General features: G+C 35.9%; 1 protein-coding gene across 2 annotated transcripts in view; it reads left to right on the plus strand.

Moving 5' to 3' along the window:
• pasha (microprocessor complex subunit partner of drosha) overlaps positions 1-18,788 on the plus strand; it is a 366,059-nt gene that overhangs the window by 276,776 nt on the left and 70,495 nt on the right. For both annotated transcript variants that reach the window (XM_090391560.1, XM_090391561.1), the window contains exons 11-12: positions 8,481-8,579; positions 15,008-15,096. In XM_090391560.1, the coding sequence (XP_090247686.1) occupies positions 8,481-8,579; positions 15,008-15,096 (188 nt within the window). The remainder of the gene's footprint in view (positions 1-8,480; positions 8,580-15,007; positions 15,097-18,788) is intronic.

An 18,788-nucleotide genomic window follows, 5' to 3' on the forward strand; every position in this document is an offset into this window, starting at 1 on the left:
TCTAGATTCGATAATCTTTCTTTCGAGCTCATCATAGCACACATGGATGTTAGAAGTTTGAGTCCAGTTCACAATGTGTTGGCGGCCTTCGTCCAAGTTAACTGAAAAGAGAACGTGGCTAGAGAGAGCGCTGGCTCTAGTCCTGTTATAGGAGATATCTCTACGATGTTCTTCCAAACGTAGAAGGATGGATTTAGCAATCTGGCCATACTATGGTCAGACTGCTAAATCTTTCCACAATCATATAAAATCTTGTACACTCCAGGAAACTGAGTTGGAAGATGTTTCTCTTTAGGTTTACTAAGTATTGAACGATTTTGGAGTGTAGTGAAGCAAGTTCTGAAGTTAAACTTCTTGAGAATTTTTGCCAGTTTTGATGAAAGAGAGCTGATGTAAGGCAAAGAGATGAAGGCTCTGGGGGAAGAGGGATTTTTTGTCAATTTTCTTAGGAGAGAAACCATTATTAATAAAAGTTTTTTTAAGAAAAAACAGTTCATTTTCAATTTCTGTTTCTTCTATAAGTAAAGATTTGGCTCGGTGAGCTAAGGTGGAAATAATACCAAATTTTTGTGAAGGATAGTGATGAGATGAAGCATGAAGTTATTTATCAGTATGGGTAGGCTTTCTAAAATTTGAGATTTTAATACTCTCAGCACATCTGGTAAGTTTCAGGTCTAGAAAGGGGAGGCAGTCATCGGATTTCAGTTCGAAGGTAAAAGAGATTTTTTCATGACACTTGTTTAGGTGGCCTAAAAATAAATTGAGGTTGTTGATACCATCTTTCCAGATGAGGAAAATATCATCAATATAGTGATACCAGAATTTTGGTTTAAGGTGGAAGGAGTTAATAGCTTTTTCTTCAATATGTTGGCAGCCTTCGCCTTCTTCTTCTGCTATGGGCAGCCCACTCTCTCCGATTCTCGCAGATATAGTTCTCAACGATTTTGAAGAAAAAGCTGTTAACTCCTTCCACCTTAAACCAAAATTCTGGTATCGCTATATTGATGATATTTTCCTCATCTGGGAAGATGGTGTCAACAACCTCAATTTATTTTTACACCACTTGTTTAGGTGAAAAAATCATGAAAAAATCTCTTTTACCTTCGAACTGGAATCCGATGACTGCCTCCCCTTTCTAGACCTGAAACTTACCAGATGTGCTGAGAGCATTAAAATCTCAATTTTTGGAAAGCCTACTCATATTGATAAATAACTTCATGCTTCATCGCATCACTATCCCCCACAATCTCTTTTACCTTCGAACTGGAATCCGATGACTGCCTCCCCTTTCTAGACCTGAAACTTACCAGATGTGCTGAGAGCATTAAAATCTCAATTTTTGGAAAGCCTACTCATATTGATAAATAACTTCATGCTTCATCGCATCACTATCCCCCACAAAAATTTGGTATTATTTCCACCTTAGTTCACCAAGCCAAATCTTTACTTACAGAAGAAACAGAAATTGAAAATGAACTGCTTTTTCTTAAAAAAACTTTTATTAATAATGGTTTCTCTCCTAAGAAAATTGACAAATTTCTTTCCCCCAGTCACTCAACTACTTCTGAAGATCCCTCTTCCCCCAGAGCCTTCATCTCTTTGCCTTACATCAGCTCTCTTTCACCAAAACTGGCAAAAATTCTCAAGAAGTTTAACTTCAGAACTTGTTTCACTAATGCTCCCAAAACTTCATTCAATACTTAGTAAACCTAAAGAGAAACATCTTCCAACTCAGTTTCCTGAAGTGTACAAGATTTTATGTGATTGTGGAAAGCCATACTATGGCCAGACTGCTAAATCCATCCTTCTACATTTGGAAGAACACCGTAGAGATATCTCCTATAACAGGACTAGAGCCAGCGCTCTCTCTAGCCACGTTCTCTTTTCAGTTAACTAGACGAAGGCCACCAACACATTGTGAACTGGACTCAAACTTCTAACATCCATGTGTGCTATGATGAGCTCGAAAGAAAGATTATCGAATCTAGAGAAATTTCTCTAGATTTTTCTCATATCAACAACAGCCTAAGTTTCAATCTCTCTGATGCACACGTTGCCTCTGTTCAGTATTGGCGCACTCACGACAGCGCATAGTATACGTTTGTTTGAAACTCAAGCTCTCATTTTGTTTTAAAACACGCTACTGTCTTTTTGTACTTGTTCTGTTGTCACAATTTTAAGTCTCTGTAATTCTTTATATATTTCTTTGATTGTAATACCTGAAGATGTTGATCTATTCAACGAAACTTATTAACTAGTAATATCTTTTTAAATATACCATGTCATCTTTTTATTTCTCGGTAACAGTCATTAAAGCTTTTTGAATAATATTCCAACCGAGTAAAAATTAATTCTGAAAAAAAAAAAAAATAAAAAGATCTATATATATATATATATATATATATATATATATATATATCCCACAAATCTGCAGGAGGGGATTAACATCAATTGAGCCGTACCTACATAGATCTCTAAGTAAAATTAACATTTTTTTGGGGTTATACTTGACTGATCATGTAACATTATTCTTATCTGCTTTAGTGATGACAATGTTTTTTGTTGTGGTATAGATTTTTAAATCTGTGAAATAATTATTTTGAGATCTTTTCATCATTGCACTAATAGAAAGTGTTATATTGATCTTGAGGATCTCACCTTACAGTAGTCTTTGTTTGCCCTCCTATTAACATATTTCTGCATGGATTGAATATATTATCTTGGTGCCCATGAAGATACCTTAGTGTCAGCAAAATGTTAAATAATTTAACAACTAAATAAAGCTAGTTAATTATCATCCCTAGATGTGTGTTTTCTTTTCTAAATAATATGAGTAATAATCAGTGTCTAAGATTCAATACCAGATTGTATGTAGGATTGTTGTTTTCTTCTGTCCTATCCTTTATGAAGGGGTGGTACAAAACATGATATGTTAGACCTGAATTTTTGAGAAATTGTATTTCTTATGTTCTTCAAAGTAAATGTTAATAGTTCTCCTGTCTACCCAAAATTGACTAATTTTCAGTATATGGTTAGATTGGCATTGTGGTTTAAATGTTATGTGAATATTATATTTATGTAATGCTTTGGCTAACTTTTTGTCACTATCTAATATATGAGAATGGAATAATTTTGCTTGATCTTGTGCATCTCGGGTGGGAAGTTACTGTTTTATCTAGTTTACAAAACAGACATAAGTTATTATAAATTAAAGATGCCAAGAAATTATATTCTTGGTTTCATCCTTTATCCAAGTATAAGCAAACTAAGTTTGAACATGAAGTAACTTCATGACAGGGCAACTCGTATATAGAGGCTAATGATTTCACATCAATTGCCTTAGTATCCCATAATGCAATGCACATATCCTTACAGGTATAATGCTATGAATTATGGGAAAGGCCACTACCCAGACCAGTTTTGACCTTTATTGAGGACTCATCAGTGGGAGCCAGACCCAGAAGTGATACCAGAAGTTGAAGTAATGCAGAAGTTATATTTCTATATACAAGTACAGTAGTCCAAAGGCATCACACCTTATTATTAAAATAATACTCTGGAATCGAGATAGATGTTGAAAGTTTTCCACTTGGTTATATTATAAATTAAAGATGCCAAAACCAAGGATATAAGTATTATTTCTGGGAAATTCCCATGTTACTCCTGTTATATATTGTTCTCTATTCTATATTTTCTTATTTAATATAGTTCATTAACCTCTATTATCTTTTCTTGTGGTATAGCCTAACTAGATTCAACCCAGGGATATTTTCTTTTCAGATACTGGCAAATTTGTATTTATACTGTGCCAGCCAGTATCCTATAACAGGAATTTATTCAAGTTCAGGGAAATATTCCTAGATTCATTGGCATACACTCTAACATACACTTAAATAGATATCGGTACTTTGCAGTCATGACCAATGATCTACTACTTAAACATGTATATCTAAAATTTCTCCCGCTATGGTTCTAATTTTATAAGCGGTAATTTGATATCTCAAATTCAGGCATGACTCAAGCATATGCAATAAAACATGTTTATTGGAACTAAATGACAATTACAACTAAATTGAATCAAATTACTAAAACTTCTAAATTTGCTAAGTTAAATCTCATGCTAAGATAATTAAACAATTCTAAATTAATCAAGTTCACCTAGACAGATCAAATTGTTAATCACACAGAACAATAGAAAGCAATGACAATGTTACGCTAAATTAAGATTCTCTCATGCATGCTATTCATAGAGTACATACTATACAACTTGTTGCTTTCTCAGTTAAGGTTATCTACTAAACAAAATACACTTATTACTTCAGTCACATACAATTAGATTCGTTCCTGACAATTCCTTGTCCAACAGAATTTTGCTGTCTCAAATACGAAATCTTATCCAAGTTCACTAAAGGATTGTCCACATTACTTAATCAAACATAAATTTCAATCTTCTATCACTTCTGTAACATATAACAAAGATCTGTACATTACCCAGTTCTTTCCAAAGGTCTATTAACTACCACGTATTATTCTGGTCATCCTTCGATCAGCTATCTCAGCGCCTGGCTTTTGGCTATGTCGTCCTTTCTACTGCTGCCAGACTCGAACTATTTTCTTCCGTGACTGAGGAGATATCTCCGTTCCTTTCCAATGGGACATCCAGCGACTGGCACGATTTCTGCATAGGCTGATGATTCGCATACGGCTCCACGTCGAATCTTGTTCAGCATAATCTGGAATACGGCTCGCTGTCCGACATTATAGAACCCTGGCTCGTCCTTTCTCCGACCACCAGTCAAGAATCCTCGATATGAAATCAGGAACAAAAAGCTCTGCAATATGGCGCGCATTGCCTTATATTCTATGTTCTAGCACCCTCTTTTTGCTGTATCCTTTTTTCGCACGACCCTTAGTTTTAATACCCTTAGGATGATCCTTACTCTCCCTATTGATGTTAGGTGCTGTCTTTGAGGAGAGCGCGCTTATGTTATTTTCCATGTATGCTGTAGCCTCCGGCGTTACGACTGATACATGCGTTTCAGACGCGACCTTTGCACTGTTACTCATTACCTGTCTGGCGACTTACGTTATTTGAGATAGTTTAATAGGACACATATTTAACCTAATATTTCTTTTACATAGAATCATTAATCTGACATAATTCTCTAGTATAGTTTTCTGTTTTTGACTACAAATATTTCTAATACAATTCACATATTAATATGCATTCTCTTATACAACAAACAAGGTCTTATTACTTTCTGCTGGTGCAGGTATTATCTTAAATTAGTTAGAATTTTCATGTTAGATTCTGAATGAACAACTTCTTAGAAAATCCTCCATTCAGGATCTAACACTCCTCTTAAAAACTATTATTTTCACAGCTATTTTTGCCTGTTTTCGTTTAGGAGTGTCCCTTATTTTAAATACATTGGCTTTTTACTCAAGAATTCATAGGGTATTATAAATATATTTTAAGGGTAAATATATGCAGACTAATAGAGGAAGAAATTTTGCACATACTTTGTTTGGATGTTAGGATATCTTCATTCTCCATATTTCTGTTGTGTAGGCTGTTGAGGGGGGGGGTAGGAAATAATAGAATATAATTTCTTGGCATCTTTAATGTATAATACTTGTCCATAAGGATATGTGCATTGTATTATGGGATACTAAGGCAACCGATGTGAAGTCATTAGCCTCTATTAACGAGTTGCCCTATCATGAAGTTACTTCATGCGCAAACTTTGTTTGTTTACACTTGGATAAAGGATGAAACCAAGAATATAATTTTTTCTTGGCATCTTTAATTTATAATATAACCAAGTGTAAAAAAATTTCAACAGACATAAGTTATTGATGTATAGCATAAATAATACTAACCCTGGTCCTGTGTGCTAAGGATACTTCTTGTAAAGTTGGGTAATGGTATAATTATTTATGTTGATATATACCAGTGTGTGTGTGTGTGTTTGTAGGTTTACAATAAACAGGAAACCATTGATACTGAACCATTAGAAAGTTAATAGTTCTTTCCCTCTGTCTTTTCAAAATTAGCTGTATGCAGTACTAATGATATAGGTGTATAAATAACTATTATTGTATGGACATTGCAATGTAGATTAATATTAAGTGCAATAAACTTAATATTTCCAATATTTTTACAAAGTTAAATTGCCATCATCAGGGAACACGGTACAATATAATATGTGCACCATGGTACTGGTGCACATATCAGCCCAAATGAGACATTTGGGCTGAAACATCAGCCCAAATGAGACTAAAGTATGGCAACTGAAAGTAAGCTTCTGGTGCTAGTTCCCAGACTAAACTAAAGTGGGTAATGTCCTTGGCTTTTGGGCTGATGTATGAGAGAGAGAGAGAGAGAAAGAAAGAAAGAGAGAGAGATAGATGCTTCCCAAGTTTGGGTCATGTAATCATATTTGTTGAAATTTGAGTAGTTTCTTTATGCTGAGACAGATTCAAGGAATAGTCTAACATATTTATATTTGTTGCAGTGGAGTAGTGTGGTCTTTTTACAGTATACCCTGTGTAGGTGTCCAATGTATGATCAGCAAGTTCTGAGTAGCTGTAGTGATCAAATTAGATGTAGTCCTTGTGTTTGGTAAGTCTGATGTTGGCTATCCTGGCTGTTTGGCCATAATAGGCTAATTTGCAACTGCAATGGATCTGGTAAACATCTGGCAGGTCTAGGGACTGTGGTTGGTCTTTATTGGAGCAAATAAGGGGTACGAATTTTTGATTTGGTTTGTAAATGATTGTAAGGTTATATTTTTTAAGATTTTTGCTATTTTTTTCAGATATGTTTTGGATATATAGAATTGTGATAGTTTTGATGTAATCTCTGTTCTGGACGGGGTTGAGGGAGGAGAAAAGATGTGTACTTTTAGGATTTTAATAATTTTACAGTCCCCCCCCCACACACACACTGGTATATATCACCAACAGTCATCATCTCCTCACAACAGTATGGGATTATTAAAACCCTATATAACTTGAGGACAAAATTAGTTATGATATCAGTGATCTCAGCACTGAACTTGACCACATTTACAAAACTTCTTAGTCAAAGGCTACAATCCCTACCATATCTAAAAAATTATTAAAACCCAAACCAAACACGTGCTCCCAACTCCAGAACAGAGACTACATCAACGCTATCATCATTCCATACATTAAGGGCACATGTGAAAAATTACCAAAAACTTTAAAAAATAACCTTACAGCTACTTACAGATCATATAAAAATTCTCATCCACTATCTGTTCCATTAGAGACCAACCACAATCCCTAGACAGTCCCTGGCCAGGTTTTTAACAGGTCTCTTGCATTTATAGACTAACCTACTGATGCCAAACAGGAATAGTTGAATACAAGGACTACATCCATTTCCACCACTACAGCCATCAGGACTTGCCGAATGTGCTTTGTACAGCCACACAGGATATGCTTGGAGAAGGCCACTCTACTAAATGTAAATACATGAGAGTATTCCTTGAATCTGTCTCAGCCTCAAGAAACTAACCAAACCTCAACAATTATGGTTGAATGAAACTGCTCCAAATTTGGGAAGCTCTGTACATCAGCAGCCATCCTCTGTATATCATCCCAACAGCTAAGGACACACATTTTAGCCCACTAAGGGGGCACTAGGACTTTAGGCTTACTTTTGATTGTTATCCTTTAGTCTCATTTACCCAGTGTAGTGCCTGCAATCACATATCATATTGTACTGTGTTTCCCGGTGATGATGGCAATTTGACTTTGCTGAAATATTTGATATATTAATTAGATTTATTGTAATTAATATTAGTCTATGTTATAACTTCCTTAAAAAAATACAGTTGTGAATAACCAACACATAAGCTCATTACCAGATATAGGTATATAAACTTTGTTGGTGGGATTCATATTAAAAATACACCAATTTAGATAATTTTTTTTTTTAAATGGCAATCCTACTCACTAAATGTTGTCATCCTATCATACATTTATGTTGTGGGGAGGAAGGAGGAGGCTGAGAGTTAGATAATTTAGTTTCCCTACTCTGTATACAAGATATGTACACCACTTCACATTAAGAGACTCCTTTCTTCTCTCTGACCATTTGCCTGCACATGGTGCTATTATGTTCAAGTCTTGTGACCTCTTTGTGAGGTTGATATTAAAAATAAAAATAACTAAATAATCCTTTAACAGAACAACATTCAGCAGAACAACAGGTACATTTACACAAATTGCATTTAAATGAAAAACTTTTTTTTGTTTGATTTTTAAAGAGCTTGTTTTTATGCAGTGATATCCATTGGTTATAAAGAAAAAGATATAATAATTTAAATAATTTTATAATTTTTTCCTTAGTTTGCTATATTATGATAGAAATTATAGATATTTAGTTTTAAGGTTTGAGAATTTATTCATTTATAACTATTAAAAAGGAAAGTCTAATTTATTTATAGAGAATGCTAGTACACCATATGGTGCAACTGTTGTCATTGGCGACATGGAATATGGATCAGGATACGGAAGTAGTAAGAAACAAGCCAAATCAGAAGCAGGTATTGTATGTTTATGAATATTTTGCTAATATATGTCTTTTTTCTAATTATTATTATTTATTTATTTATTATTATTATTTATTAGTAATTATTATTTCATTTGTAAAATATGTATTATCTCTATAATAAATTTAGTTTAATCCTTTATCCAAGTGTGAGCAAACAAAGTTTGCGCCTGAAAGTATCTTCAGGACTGGGGTAAGGTGGTACAACACCGTACAACTGGTACCACCTTACCCCAGTCCTGAAGATACTTTCAGGTGCAAATTTTGTTTGCTCACACTTGGATAAAGGATTAAACTAAATTTATTATAGTCTAACCAAGTGAAAAATAAACGTTCAATTTGTATTTTCTCATCTGTTGTAACAAAATAACTTGGCCTAAAATAAACTTTAAGCTATGAAAAAAGTAATTCATTTTATCTATGCAAGCTGTCAGTTGCATTTGTTCTCTGATTATTACCTGCTTTGCAGGTCAAAAAACTCAGGTCTCTAGAAGGTCAATCCTAGCCACATAACTCACCTTCAGTTGAAAAATCCTTATAAATATTCTTATCATTTCTGATGCATTTCAAATACATTTCTTTCTAATTGAAAACCATTGTTACTACCAACTGAGACACAGATGTTTTGATGTTTCAGTTTATCATTTCTAAAACACAAACATAATTATATCAATTAAGTTAAGGTGGGATAGTAAATCCCATATTATTTTACAGCCGGGTACGAAACTCAGAGATCGAAATCTAAGAGTTTCATGCCGAAGAACTATTGGCGAGTCCAAGCATAAGTCATCACTTGGGTAGTCCAACTCGGAGCAAAGGTGGAGCAAGATCCGTCACTATCCTTAATATTTTCTCATAATGTAGAATGCAGCTCCTAGGAGATGTATTGCTGTTTTACATTATGAGGAGAGGTCACTACCCAGACTGGTTTCGACCCTTATTGAGGGCTCATCAGTGAGTAGGTATATATACCTACTCACTGATGGATACATTTTGATGGATTTCGATATCCGAGTTTCGTACCGGGCTGTAAAATAATACGGCATTTACTATCCCCCTTAACTTAATTTATATCACCGGAAAAATAGCCTCTTGGCTCTTTATCATAATAATTATATCAAATCTATATTTTGTCACATGTTGGAAACTGCAACTGGCTTCCATTTAAAAAAAAAATCCTGTCATATTTTTTTTACAAAAATTAAATATTGATAATAATAATTATTATTATTGTTGTACTGGCACCTCCATGGAGTCCAAAGACTCATTGCAGGAGACCCAAACTATCCACACAATCTATCATACTGTTCCTTGAATCCATGAACAGACAAAGTGCTCATAGCTGACACTAGCAACCCATGCCATTCATTCACAACTCTCCAAGTGAAAAATCTAGTCCTCACAATCCTACTAACCACACTTTTACTTAACTTCCAGGGATGATCTCTTATGCTCTCTCTCTCTCTCTCTCTCTCTCTTTTGCCAAGTGCTGATGCATTTTCCCTGCATCAATCCTATAAAATCTTTTAAGTAACTTAAATGTTTCTATCATATCCTCTCTTTTTTGCCTATAACCAACTTCTGCATTCCATACACACTCATATCCTCATAGAGGTGCATTCTACAGACTACTTACCAACTTGATCACTTGCCTATGAATCTTTTCCACCAATTTCTTATCCCCAGGAAACCCAGAAGACTGCACCTGAGCACAGTAATCCAGATTTGGACATATCAAGGCATTATAAAGAAGAATAACAACCTTTATCTCTACTTGTTAGTGTGTTCTTCAATAGTCAAGTAATCTTATGAGCTATGTTGGCAACCTTAACAATGTGCCCTCTAAACTTCACCTCTCGGTCTGCTACTACTACCCACAAATCCTTCATTTATTTCCTGGAGTACAAGTCCATCACACAGCTTGTAATTGATTTATTCCAAAATGCATAACTTTACATTTGTGCACATTAAACTGATACTCACTATTTTTTACCTGTACTGACAGCCTATTTAAATCATCATGCAAGAGCTCTCCACATCTCCATGGTTAACTATTACTCTGCCCAATTTTGCATCATCAGCAAACAACTGAATAGTTCCTTTCAGATTATTTCTTATATCATTTATGCACAAATTAAACAGTAGTAGTCCTAGCACAGTACCTTGCTGCACACCACTAGACACCTGCTCTCACCTGGATTATGCTCCTCTACACCTGATATCTATCCATCCACCACCCCTCTTATCCACATGACCAGTGTCATATCCATCCTTTCCCATTTGTTATAATTAGTTCCATGGGATATTCTGTCAAATCAATCAAATCAAATCTGCAAAATCCACAAAATCATCATGTAGCCATTTTCCTTTATTCAACTCAGCTGTCATATAAAAAAGTTACTAAATTACTAAGCCCTGACTAACTCTTCACACAACCATGTTATCCCCAGGAAAAATGAGAATTCAAAATGAATTCTCATTTTGACCAACATTTCCAGCACCCTTACCACCACTCCTGAGAAGATACTTATTAATTAATAATTTGCTACTGCAGTCTTAGAATCTCCCTTATACAAAGGAACTTGTATAAGGGAGATTCCACTTGGAACTCTTGCAAAGCTGAGACATAAATTAAAAAAGCCATTTCCAAAAAATCATTTAACTCTGTTCCCACCTCAGTCTTGTCACATATGTCACAGCAGTAATCTTACTTGGATGATATATCCTTGCAAAGTGGTCGCTCAATAACTCAACTGATTTATCTGCTTCTGTCACTTTGTCACCATCAGCATTCATTAAGGTTATTCTTCCTTTTACTTGTCATGTAATGATTGTAATGGTTTGGGATTTCCTTTGGTCTGCTCGACTAGCTTCTTCTCGTAATCTGATTTTGCCTTCCTTACCAAGCTGGTCGCCTTTCTTGCCTGATGCCTTGTACTGTTCATGAACTTCCTCATCACCTTTCTCTTTATATACCCTTCACCATATTTTCTTTTTTCTGTACCTCATGCTTAATGATACTACTCATCCATCTAACTCTTATATGATTAACCCTCCTAACTTTGGGTATACAATTTGATATTGCTTCCTCTAGATGCTCTTTAACTATCTATCATGCACTACTAACATTGTGATTAATAATATTAATGTGATTAATCATATTTATATTAATTCGTTTGAGGAAAGAGAGGAATTGTATGCGAGAGACCGTTTACATTTGAATGAAGAAGGACGTAGGCATCTGGAGAGATTGCTGTTCTGAACGAGTCAGTGTGTACCAGGGAGGATGATAGCAGGGGTGGCCTCTTGTGGGAATGGATATTTGGGAGAAGGGAGACAATGTCAGGTAACACTGAGCCCAGTGGAGTCTAGAAGGGATAATGCTGGGTATAGAAACAATGGCATTTATATGCTTTATACTAATGCCAGGAGTATCCGGAATAAGGGAGAGGAATTGGTGGTGCAGATAGCATCAGCCCCTGGCCAAAAATTATTGGGATCACTGAGACGTGGTTGACAGAAGCGGATATAATAACAGGAATAGAAGTCGCTGGGTATAGCATTTTTCATCAGGATAGGAGGGGAAAGCATGGTGGTGGGGTACTGCTTATGATAAGTGATGACCTATGTCCTCTAAGAGTGGAGGCTTTGGAAGGAAGTGAGACAAATGATTTTGAGAGCATATGGTGTGAGGTAGAGGTAGGCAAGACAGGATATTTAGTAGGGTGTTGCTACAGACCCAGGAGCACAGAGGATGGGGACCAGGAGATGTTTAGACAGCTAAGTTTGGCAAGTGCAAGAAGAATGATTGTTATGGGAGATTTTAACTTCAGTAGTATAAATTGGAGAGATGAAGATGCACGTAGCAATAGGGAAAGGAATTTCTAGAATTCTTGAGGGACAAATGTCTTAGGCAACATGTAACAGAGGGAACAAGAGGTTCAAAAGTTTTGGATTTGGTTATAGCATCAGAAGAGTTGATAATAACTGAGTTCATGTCTCTCCCACCAGTTGGAGAGAGTGATCATATGGTGTTGACTTGGAAAATGAATAGACATGCAGGAGTATCAAAGAGACGGGAACTTATGTGGAATTATAAGGCAGGTGATTATAATAGTCTTAGACGTCAACTTCGGGAAGTTTCATGGAGGCAGGAATTGGAAGGCCGGGATATCACTAGTGCGTGGGAAATTGTGAAAGAATATTTGTTATCAGCAATGGTAAGTTGTATACCACGAGTGAAGAGGATGCAATTTGGAGTAAAGTGGATGACAAACAATATTAAACAGGAATTGCATGCGAAAAAGAGGCTATGGAAGAGATATAAGGAGACAGGTGAAGAGATGCATGAGGAATATAAGACACAGGCCAGAAGAGTGACTAATGTGGTAAGGAAAGCAAAACTGGAATATGAGAGGAGATTGGCCCTAAGATCCAAAGAAAATCCTAGGGAATTTTTTAGCTATATGGCCAGTAGGTGGAGAAATGACTGTGGAAGAATGATATTGTGAAATAAAAATGGGAATAGAGTGACTGATGCAGAGGACATAGTGGAATTGTTCATTGAACACTTTATTGGAGTATTTCATCCTGGAGAAGTCAGTTTTAATGCTAGAGGGATAGGACTGGTTCGAGGTCTGAGGGTACAGGAGGAGAGTGTGTTTCAGATACTGAGTACTCTGGATGTCAGTAAAGCTGTGGGACTGGATGGTATTTCACCACGAGTTTTGAGAGAATGTGCTAGGGAATTGACAGTGCCTTTAACGTGGCTTTTCAATGAAAGTCTGGCTTTGGCAAAGGTGCCCAGGGAATGGAAGGAAGGTAAGATAGTGCCATTGCATAAGGGTGGTAACAGACTGGAAGTGTCTAATTATAGGCCAGTCTGTGTGTCCTCAGTAGTTGTTAAGATCTTGGAGAAAGTAGTGAGGGACCGTATACAGCACTGGGCAGATGAGGGTAATGTTATCTGTGAGAGTCAACATGGATTTGTGAATGGGCGCTCTTGTTTTAGCAATATGCTAGCCTTTTATAATAAAGTTACAAGAACATTAGATGAGTGAAAGGCATATACTGCAATTTTCTTAGACTTGGCGAAGGCATTTGACAGGGTGCCACATGATAAGCTGATATTTAGGTTGCAGCACATGGGTCTGGATGTCAGATTGGTCAACTGGATTCAGGATTGGCTGTCTGATAGGTATCAGAGAGTTGTGTATGGTGGAGCAGTTTCCAGGAGGCAGAGGGTTACAAGTGGGGTCCCACAGGGCTCAGTACTAGGACCTATATTGTTTAACCTTTATATCAATGACATAGCCAGTGGATTGCTGGGGGATATTCAGTTGTTTGCGGATGATGCAAAGCTGGGAAGGATTATTAGTACTAGTGCAGATGTGGTAGCCCTGCAAGAGGATTTAAATAAGCTAGATAGATGGGCAAATGAATGGAGGTGTCAGTTTAATGCAGCAAAATGTAAGGTCTTGAGGTTTGGGAAACATCGATGGGATGCTGCATACTCTATGGGAGGAGTTATATTGGAGGAAGTAGGGGAGACAAGAGATCTGGGGTTGATGATTGATAGAAACCTGAAGTTTAGGGGCCATATTGCAAAGGTGGTGAAGGTAACACAGAGGATTGCTGCTATTATGAGAAGGACACTGACCTGCAGAGATAAGAGGGTTATCATTCCATTGTATAAGTCCCTGATCAGACCACACTTGGACTATTGTTCTCAGATTTGGTCCCCAGGATTTGATGGGGATAAATTAACTGTGGAAAGGATACAAAGACGGATGACAAAGATGGTTTCATTACTGTACAAGGATAGTTATGAGGATCGGCTGAGAGAATGTGGACTGCAGAGTTTGGTGGATAGAAGAAGGAGAGGTGATATGATTGAGACTTTTTAACTGTTGAGAGGTGGTTACAGGGTTGACACTGGGGAGTTCTTTCGCTTGGTTGAACAGCAGGATGGAGTGATGACAAGAGGCCATCCCTGGAAGTTATGAAAGGAAACTGTGAGCAAGAGGGTAAGGAGTGGTTTCTTTGTGTGGAGGGTGGTTGAGCCGTGGAATGCATTGCCTGATGGAGTGGTGGGAGCGAGAATGGTCAGTGAGTTTAAAGAGTGGTATGATAGACTTTGTGTTTCTCAGTGGGGGACCTCCCCTCGATGAGTCTTGACAGACTTTATGTCTTAGGAAGGACATCCCTCGATGAGTCTTTTGACTCCTTGGAGGCCTGAATAATAATAATAATAATAATAATAATATTCTCTAGATGGTTAATCTTCAGCATTTTTATTGATTTAAGCAATTATATAAGCAGTTTAATTTACTGTGTTTTATTTGACTCTCGTTTCAACTATCATTGTATGATTTTTTTTGCACTACCATAATCTGAAACATTAATTAATTAACTGATTTTTAGCAAAAGCTACTCTTGAAATACTAATTCCGCAAATGAAGGATATTACCATGGAGGGTCATAAAACAGAGAATCAATATCAGGATGTAGAGGTAAGCAGAATTTGTGTTTTAATGCTCATTTATTATTATTCAGGATCTTCATTGAGTCCTAAGACTCATTCTGGGAGAGCCTTAGATGACAAGTTGAGGCTAGATGACTCAGCCATTGTTTTTCTTATCTCCAAGTAATTTTAAATGTGGAAGTTATTTCAGTGAAACAGTTTCCCCATTTTTAAGTAATATTCCATTAACTAATCTGTGATATAGCACACTTGAACCACAGAATGTGACAACAACTAGCAATGTTCCAACACACACATACAGTGACGAATATATCATTTGTATTCTGGTTTATCAATTTATTTAACAGTTGTGAAGTTATAAAAAACATCTAATATGTGTAATTAATTGTCAATAAGCTTTTGTTGTGTAAACTTTTATGTACTATTACCCCTGATGATGTAAGTCTTACGATGCATGAAACTTGTTGGTTTTTTTTAATTGTTTATTTTTAATGAACTCTTTATATGACTATATGGTCTCAATACCGAAAACTACCTACAGAATGTTCAGTGAACCTCTCCCCAAAATTTACACTATACTCTCTAGACATTATTATGTGCACTCTTTGCATTAATTTGGTTGCCTAAGCAGTACTTACAAATATGTGCTCAGCATAAATTGATGTGTGACATTTATCAGTCAAATATGCAGTCAAACCTTCCTGCCTATGAAAGATTCACTAAACTTCTCATGTATCTGGCAAGAGACATATCTCAAGAGGATTCAGAAAGATCTGCACACCATATTAGTGAACTAAAAGTATTATTCTTCTGGCAGAGTATGAACAAAACAACCATCTAGACCAGTGATGACAAACCTTTTTACCCAGGTGTGTCAAACATCTTTTTTTTTAATATTGACGTTGTTGATTTGCCACTTGCATACATGCATTATAAATTTAACTACATAATCATAGATGGTGACTTATACATATCATATTAGGCTATTTATTTAATAGGACATTGATATAAAATCTATGAATTCATATTATACAATTGATTTAATAAAGTGAAATTACAAACTTACATTACATTTAATGACTTTTCTGTTGCTGAGTACTGGTAGAAAGTTGCTTTATAGAAGGGCTATAGTGTGTACATTTTAATACTACACAGGCAGTGCTCAAATCATTGCTCAATCTATTTCTATCTTTTGATTTGATATTATTTAAGGCAGAAAATAGAGTTTCACAAGAGTATGTAGAAGAGAAAATTGTTAGAAGAGCTTTAGCAAAGATTTTAAGAGCATGAAAGTTTTCGGGAAGGCTATTCCACACACACAGAATTTCACAGTCTGAATTTTTACATGCGGTATCATGCAGATATTCCCACTCAAGTTATTCTAATTTATTTCTAAGAGCAATAAACTTTCTTTTCCAGATAGGAAAAGATATATCTTTTCCAGATAAATCCAACCACTCAAAGCCATCTAATTTTAGATCCATGAATTCTGTTTCATCAGGATACTTTATGAATTGGATTCTTTGTTCCAACATTTGAAATTGCTCAAATCTAGAAGAAAACTGTTCAGTTACTGACTTTAGAACTTCAATACATTGGTTAATATGTTGTTCACGATTTTTGGGGCTGGTTTCGTTAAAAAAAATTTTCACTCTTGGGAAATACTTAAAATTGTTAATTATATGAAGAGCCAAAGGCTTCAATTCGGCGACATGAACTTATTTAAGTTAAGGGATATTACATCCCATATTGTTTCATAGCCGAATAAGAAACCCAAAGAGTTTCATGCCGAATATAGAAATTATATAAAGTTCGGCGAGTCCAAGCGTAAGCAAATACCTGGATAGTGCAACATCTGACCCATTTGGTAGTGCTACACTGAGGCAACTCATAATAAGGGTGGAGCAAGTTCTGATCACTATTCTTGGTATTTATCCATAATGTGAAACCCAGATCCTAGGAGCTGTATTATTGTTCTACATTATGAGAGAAGGTCACTACCCAGACCAGTTTCAACCTTTATTGAGGTCTCATCAGTGAGTAGGTAGACCTAGTGTTAGATCTGAAATAGGCGACTTCAAATATTACATGACGTCACCATTCCAGAATCTAACAATTAACAAAAAACATACATGCATACTTATCTCTTAGTGCAGTGTAACTATATTTTTTTTGTAACAACGTCTTGTATAATAAACTGTGAATTTTGTGAATTTTAAATTAATGTATCTATATGTCTAGCATGAATGTAAGTCAGAAAAAGGGACAAAATAAGAGAGAAATTATTAGTGAAATATTGTAAATGAAAGAATGTGTATTATTCAGCAACATAGGCAAAGATCGCCCTAATACTGTAAAAGCAGCGTAAGCACCCGCAGGCATCACATCTAAGAAGGCATCATGATGCATACGTTCCCAGAAACAAGAAGTCCCGTATGTTGATCGGTGAAGTCACCCAGCTGGAGACCAATGGGTGAGACGATAAGAGAAATTCAAACTCGGAAAGGTGGCGCTCTAGGAGAGCGAATAAAACCCGCGACACAGAAGTAAATGACCCCGTTTTTTTCTTGTTCCTGGATTTCTCTCCGTGTGCTCCAAGAGTTCTTCACAGTTCAGTTCTCATTTTTGAGGGCTGACTTATGATAGGATCCAGCATGACAGTAGATTTCGGCAAGACTAACCACAGGCCGCGATGAGAAGATCATCGACGTAAAACTTTAGCAGAAACATAGCGCCCAGTGCAGGCGAGTATGTGTAACCCACGTGGCGATAAGATCGAGACGACCAGAATCAAAACAAAGAAGGAAGGACGGAAGAAAACCGATAAAGAATAAATAAGTACTCTCACTTGTTCTAGCCCCTTTTGAGAATTGACTAACAGTGTTAATAGAATGCAACCTAAAATTTGTAATGAAAGAAAGAGGTGAAGAACTAAGATCTATGTAAATGACTATGCTTTTGAAATGAACTTTAAGAACCTTCAGTTAGGTAGAGATTCTGTCGTATTTTATCCGAGAGAGAGATTATAAAAATGTGCTAAAATGCCTTAATGTCCAAATGAGCTGTAATTATGAATGTATTATATGTTGAGTTAATGAATTTGCTAATATTTTGAAGTCAATGCATAATTGTTTTTAAGAGTGAGAGAGTGAATGAATAGTAGAAGTTTAACATTAGATTTGATAACCATTTTAACTTGTATGGCATTATTTATTGAGTTTAATAAATGTATTGATTTCTTACTTGCATGTGTTTCTGATCATGATGACTGACTCTGATCCTTCATAAAACATCGAACCTGAGAATGTGTGTGTGTGCGGGAATACCCCAATTGAAAGTAGTAGGGCACGACTGCAAATAAAATCAAATAAAATAAAATAAAATAAGCCAGAGAACCCAAGTTTCTAAGAATTTAATTTACATTGTTAGTGGCACCTGATATTCTATGATTACCCTAAAGGCTGAGTTTATCTCTAACCTTAAGACTCAGGCTGGCGCAGAAAAAAAAAATTTTGCCTGAGTGACCAGGATAACTCATAGAATTCAGGGAATGGGTAATTTCTGGTGGCCCTTAAAAGTTAAGTTACGTAAGAAAAGGCATAAGAGAAGCAAGACATAAGGTTAAGATTAATATTAATGAAGATCACATATGGCGCAACCTACTTAACAAAGAGGTACATGTGATAGAACTTGATATAGTGACTGAAATAAGAAAGGATA

This window comes from Typopeltis vanoorti, chromosome 4, assembly GCF_054136105.1.
Source record: "Typopeltis vanoorti isolate ZY-2024b chromosome 4, IOZ_Tvanoo_1.0, whole genome shotgun sequence".
NCBI lineage: Eukaryota > Metazoa > Arthropoda > Arachnida > Uropygi > Thelyphonidae > Typopeltis > Typopeltis vanoorti.